The 15,948-nt window shown below is 39.1% G+C and overlaps 1 protein-coding gene across 5 annotated transcripts in view; it reads right to left on the bottom strand.

Moving 5' to 3' along the window:
• ENTPD3 (ectonucleoside triphosphate diphosphohydrolase 3) overlaps positions 1-15,948 on the bottom strand; it is a 34,378-nt gene that overhangs the window by 3,176 nt on the left and 15,254 nt on the right. For all 5 annotated transcript variants that reach the window (XM_037828839.1, XM_037828841.1, XM_037828842.1 and 2 more), the window contains exons 5-10: positions 11,548-11,698; positions 9,269-9,428; positions 8,004-8,237; positions 2,603-2,875; positions 2,330-2,440; positions 1,749-1,886 (exon numbers count right to left, since the gene is read on the bottom strand). In XM_037828839.1, the coding sequence (XP_037684767.1) occupies positions 1,749-1,886; positions 2,330-2,440; positions 2,603-2,875; positions 8,004-8,237; positions 9,269-9,428; positions 11,548-11,698 (1,067 nt within the window). The remainder of the gene's footprint in view (positions 1-1,748; positions 1,887-2,329; positions 2,441-2,602; positions 2,876-8,003; positions 8,238-9,268; positions 9,429-11,547; positions 11,699-15,948) is intronic.

The following is a 15,948-nucleotide window of genomic DNA, read 5'->3' as shown; positions in this document are numbered from 1 at the left end:
CTGATGCTCTTTGTCTTAAAGATTATTTTGTTAGATACCAGCTTTTGGAGGGGGGGAGTTAGTGTTTACCTACTAGATTAAAACATTTTTTTTACTTTAAACTTTTCCATGTTCTTATGCATTAAGTATTTCTTTTATATACAGCTTCTAACTTGATATCTCAAAATCCAGTCTGAAAACATCTGCCTTTTAACTGGTAAGTTTAGTCCATTTATGTTATTGTGATTATTGACATATTTGGACTTTTTTCTACCATCTTTTAAAATTCAATTAGTGCCATTTTTCCATTTTTCTTTTTTTGTCCTTTATTGCCTTAAAAATGATAACTGTATCTTCTCCTTTACAAGATGAGAACTTTGGGCCACTCTTATGTCCCTGTATCCTATCACCACGCACCTACCTCACACCATCACGCTGGACATTCTCTATAATTCATTTCTGGGTTGTTATGGATGAAAACTTTCTCTGTTTTTGGTGTTCATTTTTTTTTTAATTTAAAATTTAGGTCACAACATAATTTATTCTTACTTCTTACATTCTTGCACTATATCTTGGATTTATTTCTCTTCTTATTTGATTATTTCCTCCAAAAATATTTTCAATGTGATACTGTCTATGGAAAATCTTCTGAAGTCATTTTATGCCTTCACATTTGAATTCCAATCTGGCTGGACATAAAATGCCTGATGATTAAAGGAAAGGAACTTTAAACCTAGAATTTTATATCCATCCAAATTATTCAATGGAGAGCCATCCTCCCTATGTATAAATGTACTTTACTGGTAATTAGTTTCATTAGAAGCAAAGCTTAGAGGGTACATGCCATAAACAGTCCTTATATGTCTCCAGGCATTCTTGTTTTTTGTAGATTACTCAATTTTATTCATGTAAGAGTAGACAGTTACAGGCCTAACGCAGGATATTGATTGGTTTAACCTAATTACTGCTGAAGCTGGTATTGAACAGACTGATTCCAGACATTGTTCAGGCTTCTTTCACATCAGATATTCCTGAAATGAGAAAACCCTCCCACAACCTGGAGAACATAGTGTTGGCTGAACACATTTGCAAGGCTTGGTCATGCCTGAAAACAGGGCCCAGAGGCCACTTTCCCAAACAGTCACCTGGTGACAGCTGCGATTCCAGCCTCAGACCATTCCGACACTTGACAGTCTTCCCTGTGTATATATAATCCAACCCTGCACAAAAAAGATCCTCCCCAAACCCCAAATCTTCTTTAGTGACTTCAGTGACCGCAGGCTCATTCAAAGCGGAAATTCTTACTTGATGCTAAAACAAATTCCTCATGCTCTAACATTTGTATTTTATTCTGACATCTGTGTAAAATGGAGAGCAATTAATTACTATCATCTTAAAAATTATTAAGTTATATTTGCAGCTTCTTTTCAGGAGAAAAGTCTCAGGTCTTTAACATATTTATTTATTCAACATTTACTAAGCACCTACTATGTTCCAGCCCCTGTGTTAGGAATATGAAAATATTAAGACAAGTCCCTGCCCTGGAAGAGTCACGGTCCACTGGCTCTTGGCTTCTAACCCTTTCCTCCTCCTCTGAATTCTCTTTTATCTCTTCTCCTGGGAAGCCCACAAGTGATCCAACTCTGATCAGTTTCCACCAGGAAGTTTAAATCACCAAAACCCTTTCATCTTCTACATTTCCTCCACATACATACACAAAACCTTTACTTTGAGAGGAAGATAAGAAAATGATTTGTGCTTTGACTTACTTCTTTTTTAAAATGTATTTGTGGCCAGGTCTCCTCTGTGAATTTGTATCCATTTACGAGCAAGTGGTAAATGTAGTGGGCTGAGAAGCAGTAGGAGCGGGCATACTCCTCGTCAAACCTGGGGAGCAGCAGCGGGAGCTGAAAGGGAGGTTAAAACACATGAAAGGCAGGGCAGGCAGGCCTGGTCTAGAAGGCACATTTCAGAACACCTTAGGTCAGCCATGATATTTAGAAAAAATCATATCATCCAGAATTTAATAATAAAAATTACTATATAATAATGCAGTTATATAATGTAGTAATTGCAATATCACTATTCAATATCATATAATAGTAATCTCTAAAATATATTCAGTGCTTAGTATGGGCCAAACACTGTTCAAACCATTGTGTATGTGGTTAGAACTTTAATCTACAACACGGTATGAGCTGGGTTCCCTTTTTACACCCCTTTTACAGATCAGTGGAAAAGTAGGAGAGCATAAAGCTCAAATTCAGAATACACACACACGCACACACATAGAACATACACTGCTACACTGTTTTGTACTGACATTGACCCTTTCTATTTCAATACTGACCTGACTCCAATTCTGTGAGCAGAAATTCCAGGTGCTTGAGTTAAAGATGTCCAAGGAAAAGCTACCTGAAAGATTTAGAGCACTGGCTGTGTAGTAGAATCCTGCAAAAGCCTGTAAGTAAATAGTACAGAGGAAATTGGTTCTCTGAATGGGATATAATATGGAGGTGGGGAATAGGAAAGGGGGAAACAGGTCAGCAAGAGAGAAACAGGAAGGTGCACAATAAATATTCAAAAAAGGACAATGGAAGGTTTCAGTGGGTTTTGCTCTTACCACAAATGGCCCTTTAACCTTTGGCTGATAAACCCCATCAAAGGAACAGGCTTCTGGATCTTGGCAAGCTTTGAAGTCAAATAGGAAAGCCACCTTTTCCCTGCACAGCAGGGGGTCCCCAGTTCCTTCAAAAGCAATGATGTCATCAGGGTGATAACTTGCTGGGCTCAGGTCTGCTGTGCACAGGCTGTTAAATATGTGGCTCATGGGGAAGGTGGCAGTATAATTCCGAGGGTAACAGGGGTTGATGAGGTCGGTTTTGGTGGGAGAATTCTGTAGATATGAGGGAGGTATAAAAAAAAAAAAAACACATTATTTTATAAAGGACCAAGTGTTTCCTTTTTGCCAATTCTCACTATTGCTACTGTTGAATGTCATGAGAGACATCTGCATGAGTGTACTTGAGGATGCTTTCCAGGCTGTTTAGATGATGTAAGTGGAGGTGGGAGCAGGGGTGTCAGTTACTGCATGTGCCAGGCACAAAGCTAGGCTCTCTCGCACTGTCTGATCCCACCATTACAATAGCCCGGTGAAGCAGGTTTGATGAATTCCATTTTGATGAGAAAACAAAGTGTCTTTAGATTCATTCATCATTTTGAATAAATTATCTATTCATTTAGTGAAATAATCCAAAAGGCACAGATAACTATATTATGAAAATTAAGTCTCCTTCCCTCCCACTTTCAGCTACCAGTTCCCCTTCCCAGAGGCAACTGCTCTTCCAGTTGTGTGTGTTTCCTTCCAGAGATCTATATATATAAACAAATATATTTTCTCCCTCCTTCCCCTCTCTCCCTTTTTAAAAACAAACACAAATAGTAGCATTCTAGACACACTCTTCTGCCCCTTGCTTTACTCACTTAAAATGTATCTTGGGGATACATCCTCATTCTTTTTAATAGCTGCAGAGTATTCCACTGTCCAAATACACCATAATTTTTTAGGGAATCTTCTCAAGATGAAAATTTAGGTTGTTTCTGATTTTCTTTCTTTTTTTTTCTTTCTTTTTTTTTTTTTTTGCCATTACAAGCAATGCTACAATGACTATCCTTGTTATACATAAATCTTTGAGCCATTTGTAATTTATTTGGTATAAAGGTTGAGGTAGAGATCTGACTTTCTCAAGATAACAATCCAGTCTTTCATCCATTGATGCAAAATGCTCCCTTTATCTTATGCTAAATTCAAAAATGCATTTGGTTCTATTTATGGATTCTCTTTTCTAAGGAATTGGATTTGAACTCAGATATGTCCAATTTCAAAGCCACCAGGTCATACTGCTTCCCCTACAGAAAATGTTGATTCGGACTAATTAGCCCAAACTTTTCATTTCACTGTTGAGGAAACTGAAAGCTGAGGCACACGTTAAAATAATGCAATCATTTAACAAAGATCAGTGGTAGGATTCTGCAAAGAACCCTCTAACAGTCCAATATTCATCCAAGGTAACTCACCTGAGTGTCTCTCAAGAAAGGTCTTAATATGATTCTGCAGAGGAGGTAAATAAGCCCCTTTCTACCTTAATGTTGTGAAGAAAATCTATTATTTCCAAAACAATAGAAACATGTTTAATGTAAAACATAACACACCAGGGTCACTCTATGGCTGAAATATTGGTTGAAAGAGAAGAAAAATAAACTCAATCAACCAGTTACTTAGTATCCCCTCCAAATGTGACATATATTTCATTGATTAAAATATTACTTTATTTCTGGCTTGCCCCAGAGAGAAGATCAGTAAATATTTGTTGTCTTCTCCCCTTCATGTTTGAATTATTCGTTATGGTATTCCTTAAATATAATTTGCCAATGTGTCAAATTACTGAGACATGACAACATTCAACAAATCTTCACTGAATTTAGTGTTTGCAGGAAATCATCATGAAAAAATCTACCTGTGAGCTTGAGAGAAAAAAAAGACCACTGGAAAACTAGAGAGTAATCTGATTTTAGAGGTAAAACCAGTTATAAACAGAAAAAATATATACCATTCTCAATACTGATAGAAACTATTGAAAAGACACACGTAGAAACTACATTGAACTAAAAAGATACAGGACAATGATGAAAGCTACAAATTTTATTGAAGGACACAAACAAGAACTTAAGGAAAGAATTCTATAATTCTGGATAGAATACTTAGTATCATTAATAAACCATTTTTAAATCAAATTAATATGTGAATTAATGCAATTCAAACAGTCTCAATGAAAAAATTTTTGTTACTATTTCAAATGATTTTGAAGTTCAACATAAATGTCTGAGAGTGGAAAAAGAAATTATTGCAACTAGAACAGTATGTTATCAGCCCAAGGTGGACAAACAAAAGAACACAACAGACCAGAAAGTCCAGAAACAGATTCTCATCATCTAAGTACTCATTACTGGAATGTCTAGGAATCGCTGACATTATAAGATATAGCAAATCAGAAATCATCACAACATGCTGATGGGAATCTGAATGGTTTTAGTTCTGTTGAAAAATTACCTGGCTTTTGTACATTTAAATAAAAAAATATACCTTTCTTTCGACCTTATCCTACAGAAGAAAAATCACTAGTTCATAAGCTTATATGTACAGGAAAGTTCATGGTATTATTGTTATAGCAACAAAACAGGACATAGCTTGCTGTGCATCAGGGAGGGAATGGGTGACAAATTATGGATTATTAAACAATAAAGAAGATACATTATAGATTGAACTGGAAAGCACAGAAGAACATCACAGCAAGCTGTGATCAATGGTGACATTCAAAGAATGGGGTTGGAGAGAGGTTGTTTGATTTTTACTCTAACACCCTTTTCTATGGTTTGAAATATTTACAATAATGCACTTTCTTTTACAATAAAATAACCAGTCTAGTTTTTCTTTTGAAGTGATGGTGCTTGGAACATTATACACCCATGCAATCTTAATTTCAAAGGATATTTAAAGGACTACCACAGGAAATTGCTCATGATATATTGTTAGGTGGGGGAAAAAAGTTGGATATAAACTACAATATACATATGAGGCCAGATTTGTAAATGCACATATAATTGCATGAAAAAAAATTCTGGAACAATATGTTAATAGTGGTTATTTCTGTGCATTTTTTGTTTGTTTGTTTTATTCTTTATACAGAAAAGTGTGTGTTTTCTAATTTTTTTCCCCACTGAACATGTGTTATTTTAAGACTGGAAGAAAAATCTTCCTTAAAAAGGGAAGGAAGAAAGTGAATGCATGTCCTGAATGTCTTACTTGCTGTCAGAATGAGGCTTGACCCCAGGGCACCTGGAAGTTTGTTAATAAGAAATGAATTTGCAAAAACATCCAGGTATCATTCTCAGTACACAAGGAAGCCTCTTATTCTACACGAGAAAACGAAATCAGACTGCTAGAATTTAATTTACTCAGCCAGTCCTCATGCTGTAACTTCCAAGTCAGGGCTTGGCAACACATACATTTGGCACATGAAAGGACTGGTGAGGTGGGTCTGGACATGCATTTGTGAGTGAACCTCATCACACCTGGATCCCTCCCCTCACCTGAGTTGGAAGTCTACGGCTCTGGGACAGAGCCTCCCTCACAGGCATCCGGAGGTTATCAGGCAAGTGGGAGAGACACTCCCACCTCCCCCACCCCACCCCGTCACCTGGGGAGGTGTCCACAGTGAGAGGCTGGGGTCTCCCTCCTCTGCCCCTTGTCCTGGGCTCACATCTTGAGACCTGCATTCCCAAAGCTAAATGAGACCTCAGAAAAGCAAAGTATTTACTTCTCTCCTGTAGACTTTGGATTCATACATAATCATTCTTTAATAAACATTGTAGGTGAGTGTGTGACTATATATCTATATTATATATACATACAATATGTATATTTTTTTTCATTAGACAGGACCAGCCAAAATTTAAGACATTAGCCTCCCTGGCCCTCACTCTCCCAGGAAAAGGGATGATTCCAGCTGTCCCCCTTTGTCTGTCTGAAATTCAGAGCCTTCCCCCAACAAGCGCCAAAGCTGGGAATGGGGCATTAAGCATTGCTAGGAATAAGAGGGGATGGAGAGAACAGGGTTTGGCAGACCTTTTCTCCCAGAAAGAAACATGTTGGTTGAAATACTTTAATAAGCAAGTCGTGGAGAGCAGTGGGTATTGAGATCCCCGGGAGCAGCCTGCTTGAGTAACAACGGATAACTGCTACATGGCTGGCTGAGGGGGTTGATCAGATTACGGGTGGGGCTTGGTTTAGCTGAGTGGGGTGTGAAAGTCTAGGGTAGGAGCTGAGATTTTTAGCCAGGGAAGAGTGGCCAAGGACTGTCTATAGGGTTCTCACATCTGTCCTTCCCTGGGGAGGGCTCAGCCTCTCCAGACAATAAATGCCACACACATATGTATTGGGCTCCAGCCTTTCTTGTAAAGCTCAGAGAGAAGTTTTAGGGAGGAGGTTAGAACTGGAGGACAAGTTTCCACAACCCACCCTTGCATGACCACATGGTATATGCAGGAGTGTGAAGAAACCTGCTGGAGATGACATTTTTGTAAATCAGCCCAATTTTTCTGCAGTCCAGTGGCTGGGAAAGGTTGCTCCTTTTCTCCATGACCAAGGTGGGCTGGGGTGGGGGGTTGGTTCACCCACTGATGCTGTGCCCTCTCTGTGCACTGGCAGACCTGGCCCTCATCCCCTGCCCATGGTCCCATCAGAAGTCAGGATCTCTGGCCTCTGGTTGGCCTCCCACCCTCCTAGGGAGCCAAGGACCCTCCTAGCAGCCCAGCCACGGCTGAGATTGATGGCCCCTGAGCACTGGAGCTTAGTCTGGGGTCTGGGGGCTCATCCATGGAACTAATGTCCTCACAGACACACTGCACTGCCATTGAGTTTATATTAACGGCAGCATTTCAGCTGATGTCTAAAGTAGCCATCTGTGCCCTGGAACAGTCACCAGATGAATTACTGATCTACGTGATGGAATTACTTTGCTCTAAAATCCTGCTATGTAAAGGGCATCAAGCCTGCCTAATATAGATCCATCTAAAAGGAGGCTGAGCCTGGGACGGGCTCTGACTTCTCCCCTGTCAGCAAGCATTTCTCTGGTGGCAACTTTTATTATTTTGTCTGCACCCAGGGGAGTCCCAAAATTCTCAGGCTTATTTAGCAATTGGCTTAAAACAGTTTGTGTCCATAAAGGGAGCTCAGGTCTTGAACCATTTACAAAGCATCTGGAGCTCTGAAACTTTCAGGACTGCTCATTCAAATGTGCTGGAAGGTGTCAATAAAACAGGCCAAGACCTTGAACCCCCAGGAGTAAACTGGAAAATGCTGTTGTGTTCCATCAGCCTCCCAAATGGAATAGAGCGGACAGAAACAGAAGGCAGGGCACCCTCCCCTCCGCTCAGGGAACACCTGCCACCCCCAGCCCAGGTACCTGAAGGAGCCTTGCCAGAAACCTCTTCTCAGCCTCATTCCGGCCGTAGCACTGGAAACTGTGTGTATAGAGTGTGTACACGTAGCCATACAGGGACACCTGCATGAGGCCGCTGGTGTTCAGTCCCACCTTCTCTTCTGCTGCGAAGGATATTTGGGTGGAGGCACCACCTAAATCCAGGGCGCCTGTGGTCTCCACTCCATGCGGATGCACCCACATACGCCACAGGTTCTTCTGCACAGTAGGAAGAGGAAGCGAGAAAAAAGGCCAAAGGCACTATCTCTGTTTGCCCAGGATTCTCCATCCAAGACCCATCTCCTATTACTATGAAATATGATGTGCTGGGCATTCAGGGCCACATCCCTCCTTTTATATATTCTAGGGTGGTGAACTCAAACACTAACAAGGGCTGGGCAGACAATGTAAATGAATAATATATGAGTGAAGTGGATTAGGTGTGTGCATAATAGGGAGTGGTGGGGACTGTGGCAAACTGGAGAGTCCATGAGTTGCACTCTGTCCAGTCAATTGTTGCCATACAGAAATGTGAGTCCACTGTGACTGTGTCTTCTGAATTTTTTTTTTTTTTTTTTGGTCAAGAGAAACTAGAATGTAGATATTTATGTGAAATTACCCAAATATTAACTCTTGGCAAGTAATTCAAAATTTTAAATTCATTTCAGAGGAACAAGAACAACAACAAAAAACAGGTCTTGGACTAGATATAGCCTGGGTGCCCTCAGCGTGTGACTTCTGCAACATGATGGTTGCTTCTTGGAATTGAATTTTCTCTGCATCAAAGGAGCAGGGAGTATGGGGAATGGAGTATAAGGAGACCTGAGGACACAGAATGAGTTGGAAAGCAGAGCAGCTGGGGGCTCTCTGTGTTACAGATGGCCATGGAGCCTCTTGGAGGGATCATTCTCCAGCTGCCCCTCAAAAGAGACCCTCAGCCCAATTTTAGATTTAATTCCCACCCCCCCCACACACACACACCAATTTCTTACAAACTAATAAAGTGATGCTATCCCCCCTCCCTCTTTCATCTGGTTCTGTTTATGACCCAGCTTTTTGCCCCAGCTATACAAAGGGATATGTAAGTGTCTTTTCTCAGCTATCATCTCATAGGTGTTTCCCAAATACACTACATGATGGGAATGACACTGGATAGATGTCCCTGTTGGCATGCACCTCTGCTTAAGCTACCACCCCCATGGGACAGGATAAACAGCAAGATTAAAAACCATGCATTTGTTTCCACACACCTCCAGGAAATTTCCCATTAAATAGTTGGCTGTAATCCATCCATATACCCCTTCCTCTTGCCCAGAAATGATTTGAGCACCCCTAAAATCAAAGGGCTGAGACTTGAAGTAGTTTTGGATGCTTGCAAGGACTTCATTAGCTGCTGTTTCATTTTGCGACCTATGCAAGGCACAGAACACAAAAGGCTGAGTGCCCTGACAACACAGTCTTAAAATAGTCTCACTCCAGTGAAAATAAAACCCTACCACCACCCCCTGCTGGAAGGGACTTTTTCCAGATGTGTGCAATACATAGCAACCCCTTTTGCAAGTTGAAGCTTCCCAGGGCAACCGTGAAAGCAAGATGCACTTGTCACCTGTCAAACTGCCAAGCAGGAAAAGAGCTTCCAGTAAAAATACCACCTGTTCTCCCACCAGACCTGTTCTTGTCCTACTCTCTAGCAGCCAACTAATCAAAGGAGCTCCCTACTTAACCACTCTTGCTGTCTCAGATCAGCAGAGGAAGAAATTGGTGAAGGCATAGGAGTGGCAGAAATAATCTCTTGGGGGCACCATATAAAGAAGCCAAAAGGAAGGGCAGCTTAGGAAGAAGGCGGTATGGAAGAGGGTTGAATTTTTCGCTGTCCCTACCTCATTCTTCCAAAGGGCTTCAGCATGAGGAATATCTACTTTGGGACAAATGGCCATCATTGGGTTAAAAAAATACCAATGTTCTGACCCATGGAAGAGTGGCAATACAGCATGATTATATTGCCCATAGCACAGTATTAATATATCTATATCTATATTCATCTGCTGCCATTTTGCCCTATGGAAGAAACTCGCTTGGGAGATTGTTTTCCCTTTTGTCAATGGGCTCAATCTTGGCTCAGGAAGAAGAAATAGCAATGCTATTAGCAGAAATCCATTCCAATTAGGTGGCAAATTATCACTAATTGTAAAATTATTCCGTTTTCCTAGTTTTATCAGTTCCCATCCCAACCGATTCTCATTAATTGTTTTTCTATATTTGACTTTTCTGGCAATTAAAATATCAGCTAGTTTCTCTGAAGAAATGGATCACCATCAGAAAAATTGTACAAGGAATAGTTACTATTTAATTTATTCAAATGGGATATCCACTTTTCTCCAAGGTGGTAAGCTTTCTTGTTCTATGGTTTTTGTCAAGGGCTATAAATTAAAGAGTGTTTTAATTATTTCTCACTGAGGACTGGGGAAAAAGCCATGAATAAAAAGTTGGGTTCCTTAGAATTGTTTTTGTAAGAAAAAAAGACAGAAAGAAAGAATACCTAGATTGTTTCTATTTCAGGGAAACTCAATAATTTTGAAACATACTGAAGATTCCAATAGTTAGCAAAGAAATCTGAGTGCCTTCCACACTCTACCAAGACATCAGAGTAGAAACAAGGACACGAAAACTCAAGGAAAAGGCAAAATCCAACGGAAGGGGCCCTTCATGATTTTTCTTTTCCCCAATGTGATCAGAGACAAAGTGTCTCTGTTTCTTTATGTTTTGTTTTTTTTCATGCCGAATTCACATACACAGTTTTACATTACTGGGTGTCATAGACAAAGTGACTTTGAAGCAAATGAGCATCATCTTCTACTAAAGCATTATCTCCAAAGCCTGGGGCAGCCTCTACCCTGAAGAGATTTAAGTTTGATATTTCTTCTCTGAATTATTTTTCTTTTATTTCAAGGAATTACTATAATGGAGGAAAAAAAAAAACGAAGAGAAAGAACATTCAAAAACTTGGCCACAAATTTAGAGCAAACTGCTCGGTTGAATGAAATGAGATTTTCATTTCATAACAACTCCAAAGGCTTTGACTGATTTGAAGGGCAACATTCCACTATTTAGAAACAGTTTTCAGTGACATTTTGTACATGAGTAGAAGCTACATCGCAATGGGGTGCACTTAGTGGGTTGGTTGGTAACCAGTGTCAAAAGACCATGTGTTAAAAGCAGCCTCTACTTTTCTCAAGATCTAGAGTGCACCCCATGAGCAGATTTCATGTTTCCTCCTTTTTTTTTTTTTTTTCCCAGAGTTCTCACTAAAATCACCATGGGAAAGGGAATCAATTTTAGGACCATCTCTTTATGGGTACTAAAATAAGGACTGAAAGTTTCCCAACCTTTTAAAGCCTAAATTTATGGCAGAATATGTGCTTCTTCCTTTCAGATTTGTTCCCAGAAATAGTTACATTCTTGGCAAGGTTCAGCAAATTCTTGCCTATTTTTGGTCAAAGGGGCTGCTTCGAGCCATTCCAGCCCTTACCTCAGCAAGCGCATCCCAGCCGTGGCTCCCAGGTGGATGCGGGTGGACCCGTGGAGTTGGGCTGGAATCTGCAACTTGACTTTTTGCATGCAGTCCTCAAAGGCTTTGGGGACATCTTGGGGGTTATTGCCATAGCTGGAGATCCCAGAACCTGAAGAGAAAGCAGCAATACTTTTCAGCATTCCCAGGAACCAATAATGGTAATACAACTTTTAAACTAAAAACAAATAAGGTTTGAAAATTGATGGGGTTTAGTAGGGGGAAAACTAGTGGATGCACTAAGTCCCATGTTTTCACACTGATCAGTCAGTTCACGCTCGCACTGTGGAAGGAAGGAATTTAAAAGGTGAAAAAATGAGCCAGGACCTGTTTTTCTTTCTTTGTTTGTTTTTTAAAACTAAAGCAAAAAAGTTTTCATTTTGGAAATTCCAAATGGAAATAGAAATAGGGAGAATAGTGTAATGAATCCCCATGCCTCCATCTCCCAGCTTCTACAGCAGTATTATGGAGATTCATTATACTATTCTTCCAATTTTTATTTATATTTGAAATTTCAGTATGTATCACTGAAAGGTAAGAGTTCTTATACAGAAGTATAACCACCGTCCTATTACTATACATATACAAATTAAAAAAAATTCCTTAATATCATCAAATATCTCATTAAAGTTCATCTTTCCTGCATATTCATTTTTTCTCTCTTCCTCTCTCCCCAGCCATTCTTTTTCTCTCTGTAGTATGCTTTAATCAGGACCTAAATAATTTCATACATTGTAATTGGTTGATATGTCTCTTAAGTCTCTTTTAATTTATGATTTCTGCCCTCCCTTTTAGTCTATTTTTTCCTTATAATTAAAAAAACTTACTTGCAATTTCATTTGGCTTGTAGGTTCCTATAGTCCAGAATTTGCTGATTGCATCCCTATAGTCATTTTACATGTTGCTCAGTCCCTTGTATTTCCTATAAATTGGTAATTGAATGTAGAGGCTTGATCAGATTCAGGTTTGAAGTTTTTTTTAGCAAGAATACCTTACAGGAACTAGTCTGTACTTCCAATAGAAAGAACATAATGTCTGGTTGTCTCTCTTTTTGCGATGTTTGTAGTCATCAACAATTGTTGCTTAGATCCATTATTCCATTAGGAGTTGCAAAATGGTGATATTTTCATTCCATCATTCTTCCTTCATTTGTTACCTAAAATACTTTTATAAGAGTAAAACTTACCCATTTTTAACTATATTGGTTACCCTAAGGTACAGTTTATATAGGAAAGGCAGGATAAGTGCTCCATTCTTTCCCTTTATTTTCAAGCTTTAAAAATATAAATTGAATCTCTAGCATCCTCCTAATTTAACCAAAGAGGGATTTTTCATTTGTTTGTTTGTTTTTTTTTTGGATCTTTAGGAACATAAGAATTTTAAAGATATATTTATGTGTTTCAACTCATTGCAGTTATTATTCTTACTGATGCTCAAATGGTTCCCTTCATATGGCCCCTGAGTTATTTTGACATGATTCCAGAAAACTTTGAGAGCTTTTTTGCTTTCTAATGTAATAGGATGTATCAGATGAGCTTGTAAATTTCTTGCCCCAGATCTGGAAACAGCCATTTCTTCAAGGAGCCTTGGTTCCTTTTAGTGAAAAATGGTATTTAGTCTCCCAAATCTAGAAGCTAGGGTGCTTATTGCAATCCTTTTTAGAGAACAGAACTAGGGAAAACGTTAAGATAAAATATATCATGAGTTCTTATTGATAATTCCAATTCAAATTCAATACTACTGGTTTTTACTTAACCTCTTTAGTTTTACATCTTTATCTTCATTTTCCTAAGCTAAAAATCCCAGTTCCAAGCAACTCCAACAAATAACTCAATTGCTTTATTTCATAATCCACACACAATAGCGTCAGAATAAAATACCAGCACTATCACTAACTATACAATTATTGAAAACAGTTTTTTGTTGTTTTGTTTTTTTAGTTCTTTTTGTCCTTCTAGTATATTCCACTAGGGGTGTGCAATCAAATTACCATGCTTAATTGTTTAGAACAATTCTTTTCCATATGGTTATACCACCAACTTAATATAAAATTAGGCTTGTTTTATTGTGCTTTTGAATTTTAGGGTTTGCTCTTTTTATAAAAACTTAATTCTGTTTTATAATTATTAAAATGTTTACATGGCTCTAAAATAAAGTCTACAATACTGGATATATTCAGACATTAAAATCTACAAAACTGGATATATTCAGACATTTAGCTTCTATCCCTGTCTCCTCCCTCTACAGGTAGGTAGGGTTTTTTGTTTGTTTGTTTCTTAAGTTTTTACTTCATCTATCCATTGTTTGTTTGTTCAATATAAGCAAATATATATATATATATATATATTTTGAATCACCTCTACACCGTTTTAGATACGTGGTAACTTACTACTATTCTATACTCCACTTTGTTTTTTGCATTTAACAACAATTCCTGGAGATCACTATATAACAGTATATTGATTTTACAGCAGGATGCCATCGTGTGAATGTAACATAATTTACTCTTTCATTTCAGGATCTGATTTTAAATAAATCCCAACTTAGGAAAGGAAAGTGTAAGACAGACAAGGAGGATGGAGGGAAAATGACCCCTCTGTTGTATAGGCATTTCAAACCGTATGTCCAAAACCCAATTTCATAATCCTTGCCCTGCACCCAAACTTGTCCTCACTCAGTGTTTCCCAAGATTGGTAAATTATACCATCATTCATGCAGTTCCTCAGGCCAAAAATCTTGGCACCATCAACCTGACACCTCATATCCAATCCATCACCAAATTTTACTAGCACTACCTTCAAAATACCTCTCAAATCCAAGCAATTCTCACTGTCGTCACCAGAGCCACCCTAGAGCAGACTGTCTCAATGCACTACTGACATTTTGAACCAGATAATTCTTTGTTATGGTGAGCTGTTGTGTGCATTGCACAATGTTTAGCAGCATCTCTGGCCTCTATTCACTAGATGCTAATAGCACCACCATCTTCAGCAGTTACAATCAAATATGTCTCCAGATATTAGCAAATGTCCCCTAGGGCCAAAATCTCCCCAGGCTGAGAACCATTAATCTAAGCCAAACCACCATCCTATCATCTTTCACCTGTATTGTTCTAAAAGCTCTTAACTGGGTTCCCTGCTTTTAATCTTAGCCTCTGATTGTGTGTTCTCCATCAACAAGAGTGGTTCACTAAAATTGTAAGTCATATCATGTCACTTCCTTGCTCAGAGCCTTCTAATAGCTTCCCAACATATTTTGAAGAAAAATTCATTTGTGTAAACATCAAACCCCTTATTATACTCTCAAGGTCCTCTCAGAGCTGGCCTTGGCTACAGCTTCAGCCTCATGCCTCACTTTTCTTTCCCTTGCTCATTTTGCTCCAGCCATACTAGTCTGTATGATTTTCCTAGAAAATTCGACAGCTTCCATCTTGGGGCTTTTCCCTTGTCATGCCCTCCTCTGCTCAGTGTGTTCTCCTAGGCATTTGCATGGCTCTCTTCCTCACCTCACTTACATTTCTGTTTAACTATCACCTTCTTTGGTGTTCCCTGACCATCTTGACTAAAACAGCATGATCTATCCCCTGTCTTACTTGACTTCTTCACAGTGTACCCATTTATTTATTGCCCATTTATTTCCTTCATTAGAATGTAATGTTTTGTTTATTTCTGAATTCCCAGTGCCAAGAACGATTCTTGGAAAATAGCAGGCACCCCATAAATATTAATTAAATGAATGCATGAATCAGTCAATGAGATTTTCAAAACAGCATGAAATTCTATAGTAAGAGGATCATGTAGTCCAATCTGGAGCAAATGAAATATATTCTGCTAGAACTGGTGCCTGGAAAGGGGCTGTGAGGAGCTGGATTGAGTGATGAAGTCTGGGGTGTCTGCGTGGGTCACCAGAAGACCTACTTGCAAAAGGTCCCTTATGCCTCTTGAAGGGAAAAGGGAGATGGGGCTCAAAGGCTCATAGGATACTGGAATTCACAACCTCAACCAAAGATTTTTGAAACTGCCATTCCAACTGGCGGGTTAGAGAGATGGCACAGAACTTACTTGAGGTGGAACAGAAACAAAAGACGTGTGCCTCAGCTTGGGCTCTGGCCAACTATTGGCAAGGGATGCTTTTCAACACTATGGGGTCCTGGTGCCTGAAGCACTCTTTGGAGCATTTCAATGGAGGAGATAGTTAAATTTAGGCTCCAGTAGAACTTAAAGAATTTTTAACTGCTAATTTAAGGAAAAATATCTTCAAGTCCCTTGTGCGAGAAGCAGCAGCAGGCATGGGCACTGCAAAAGAGATGAGAGGCATGCATGGAAACAGTCCACTCAAAGGGATGGATTTGTAACAAGATGT

The sequence above is a fragment of the Choloepus didactylus genome, chromosome 1 (assembly GCF_015220235.1).
Source record: "Choloepus didactylus isolate mChoDid1 chromosome 1, mChoDid1.pri, whole genome shotgun sequence".
Taxonomy (NCBI): Eukaryota; Metazoa; Chordata; class Mammalia; order Pilosa; family Megalonychidae; genus Choloepus; species Choloepus didactylus.
Note: the sequence above shows the minus strand (reverse complement) of the source record. Positions and strands in the feature narration are given on the sequence as shown.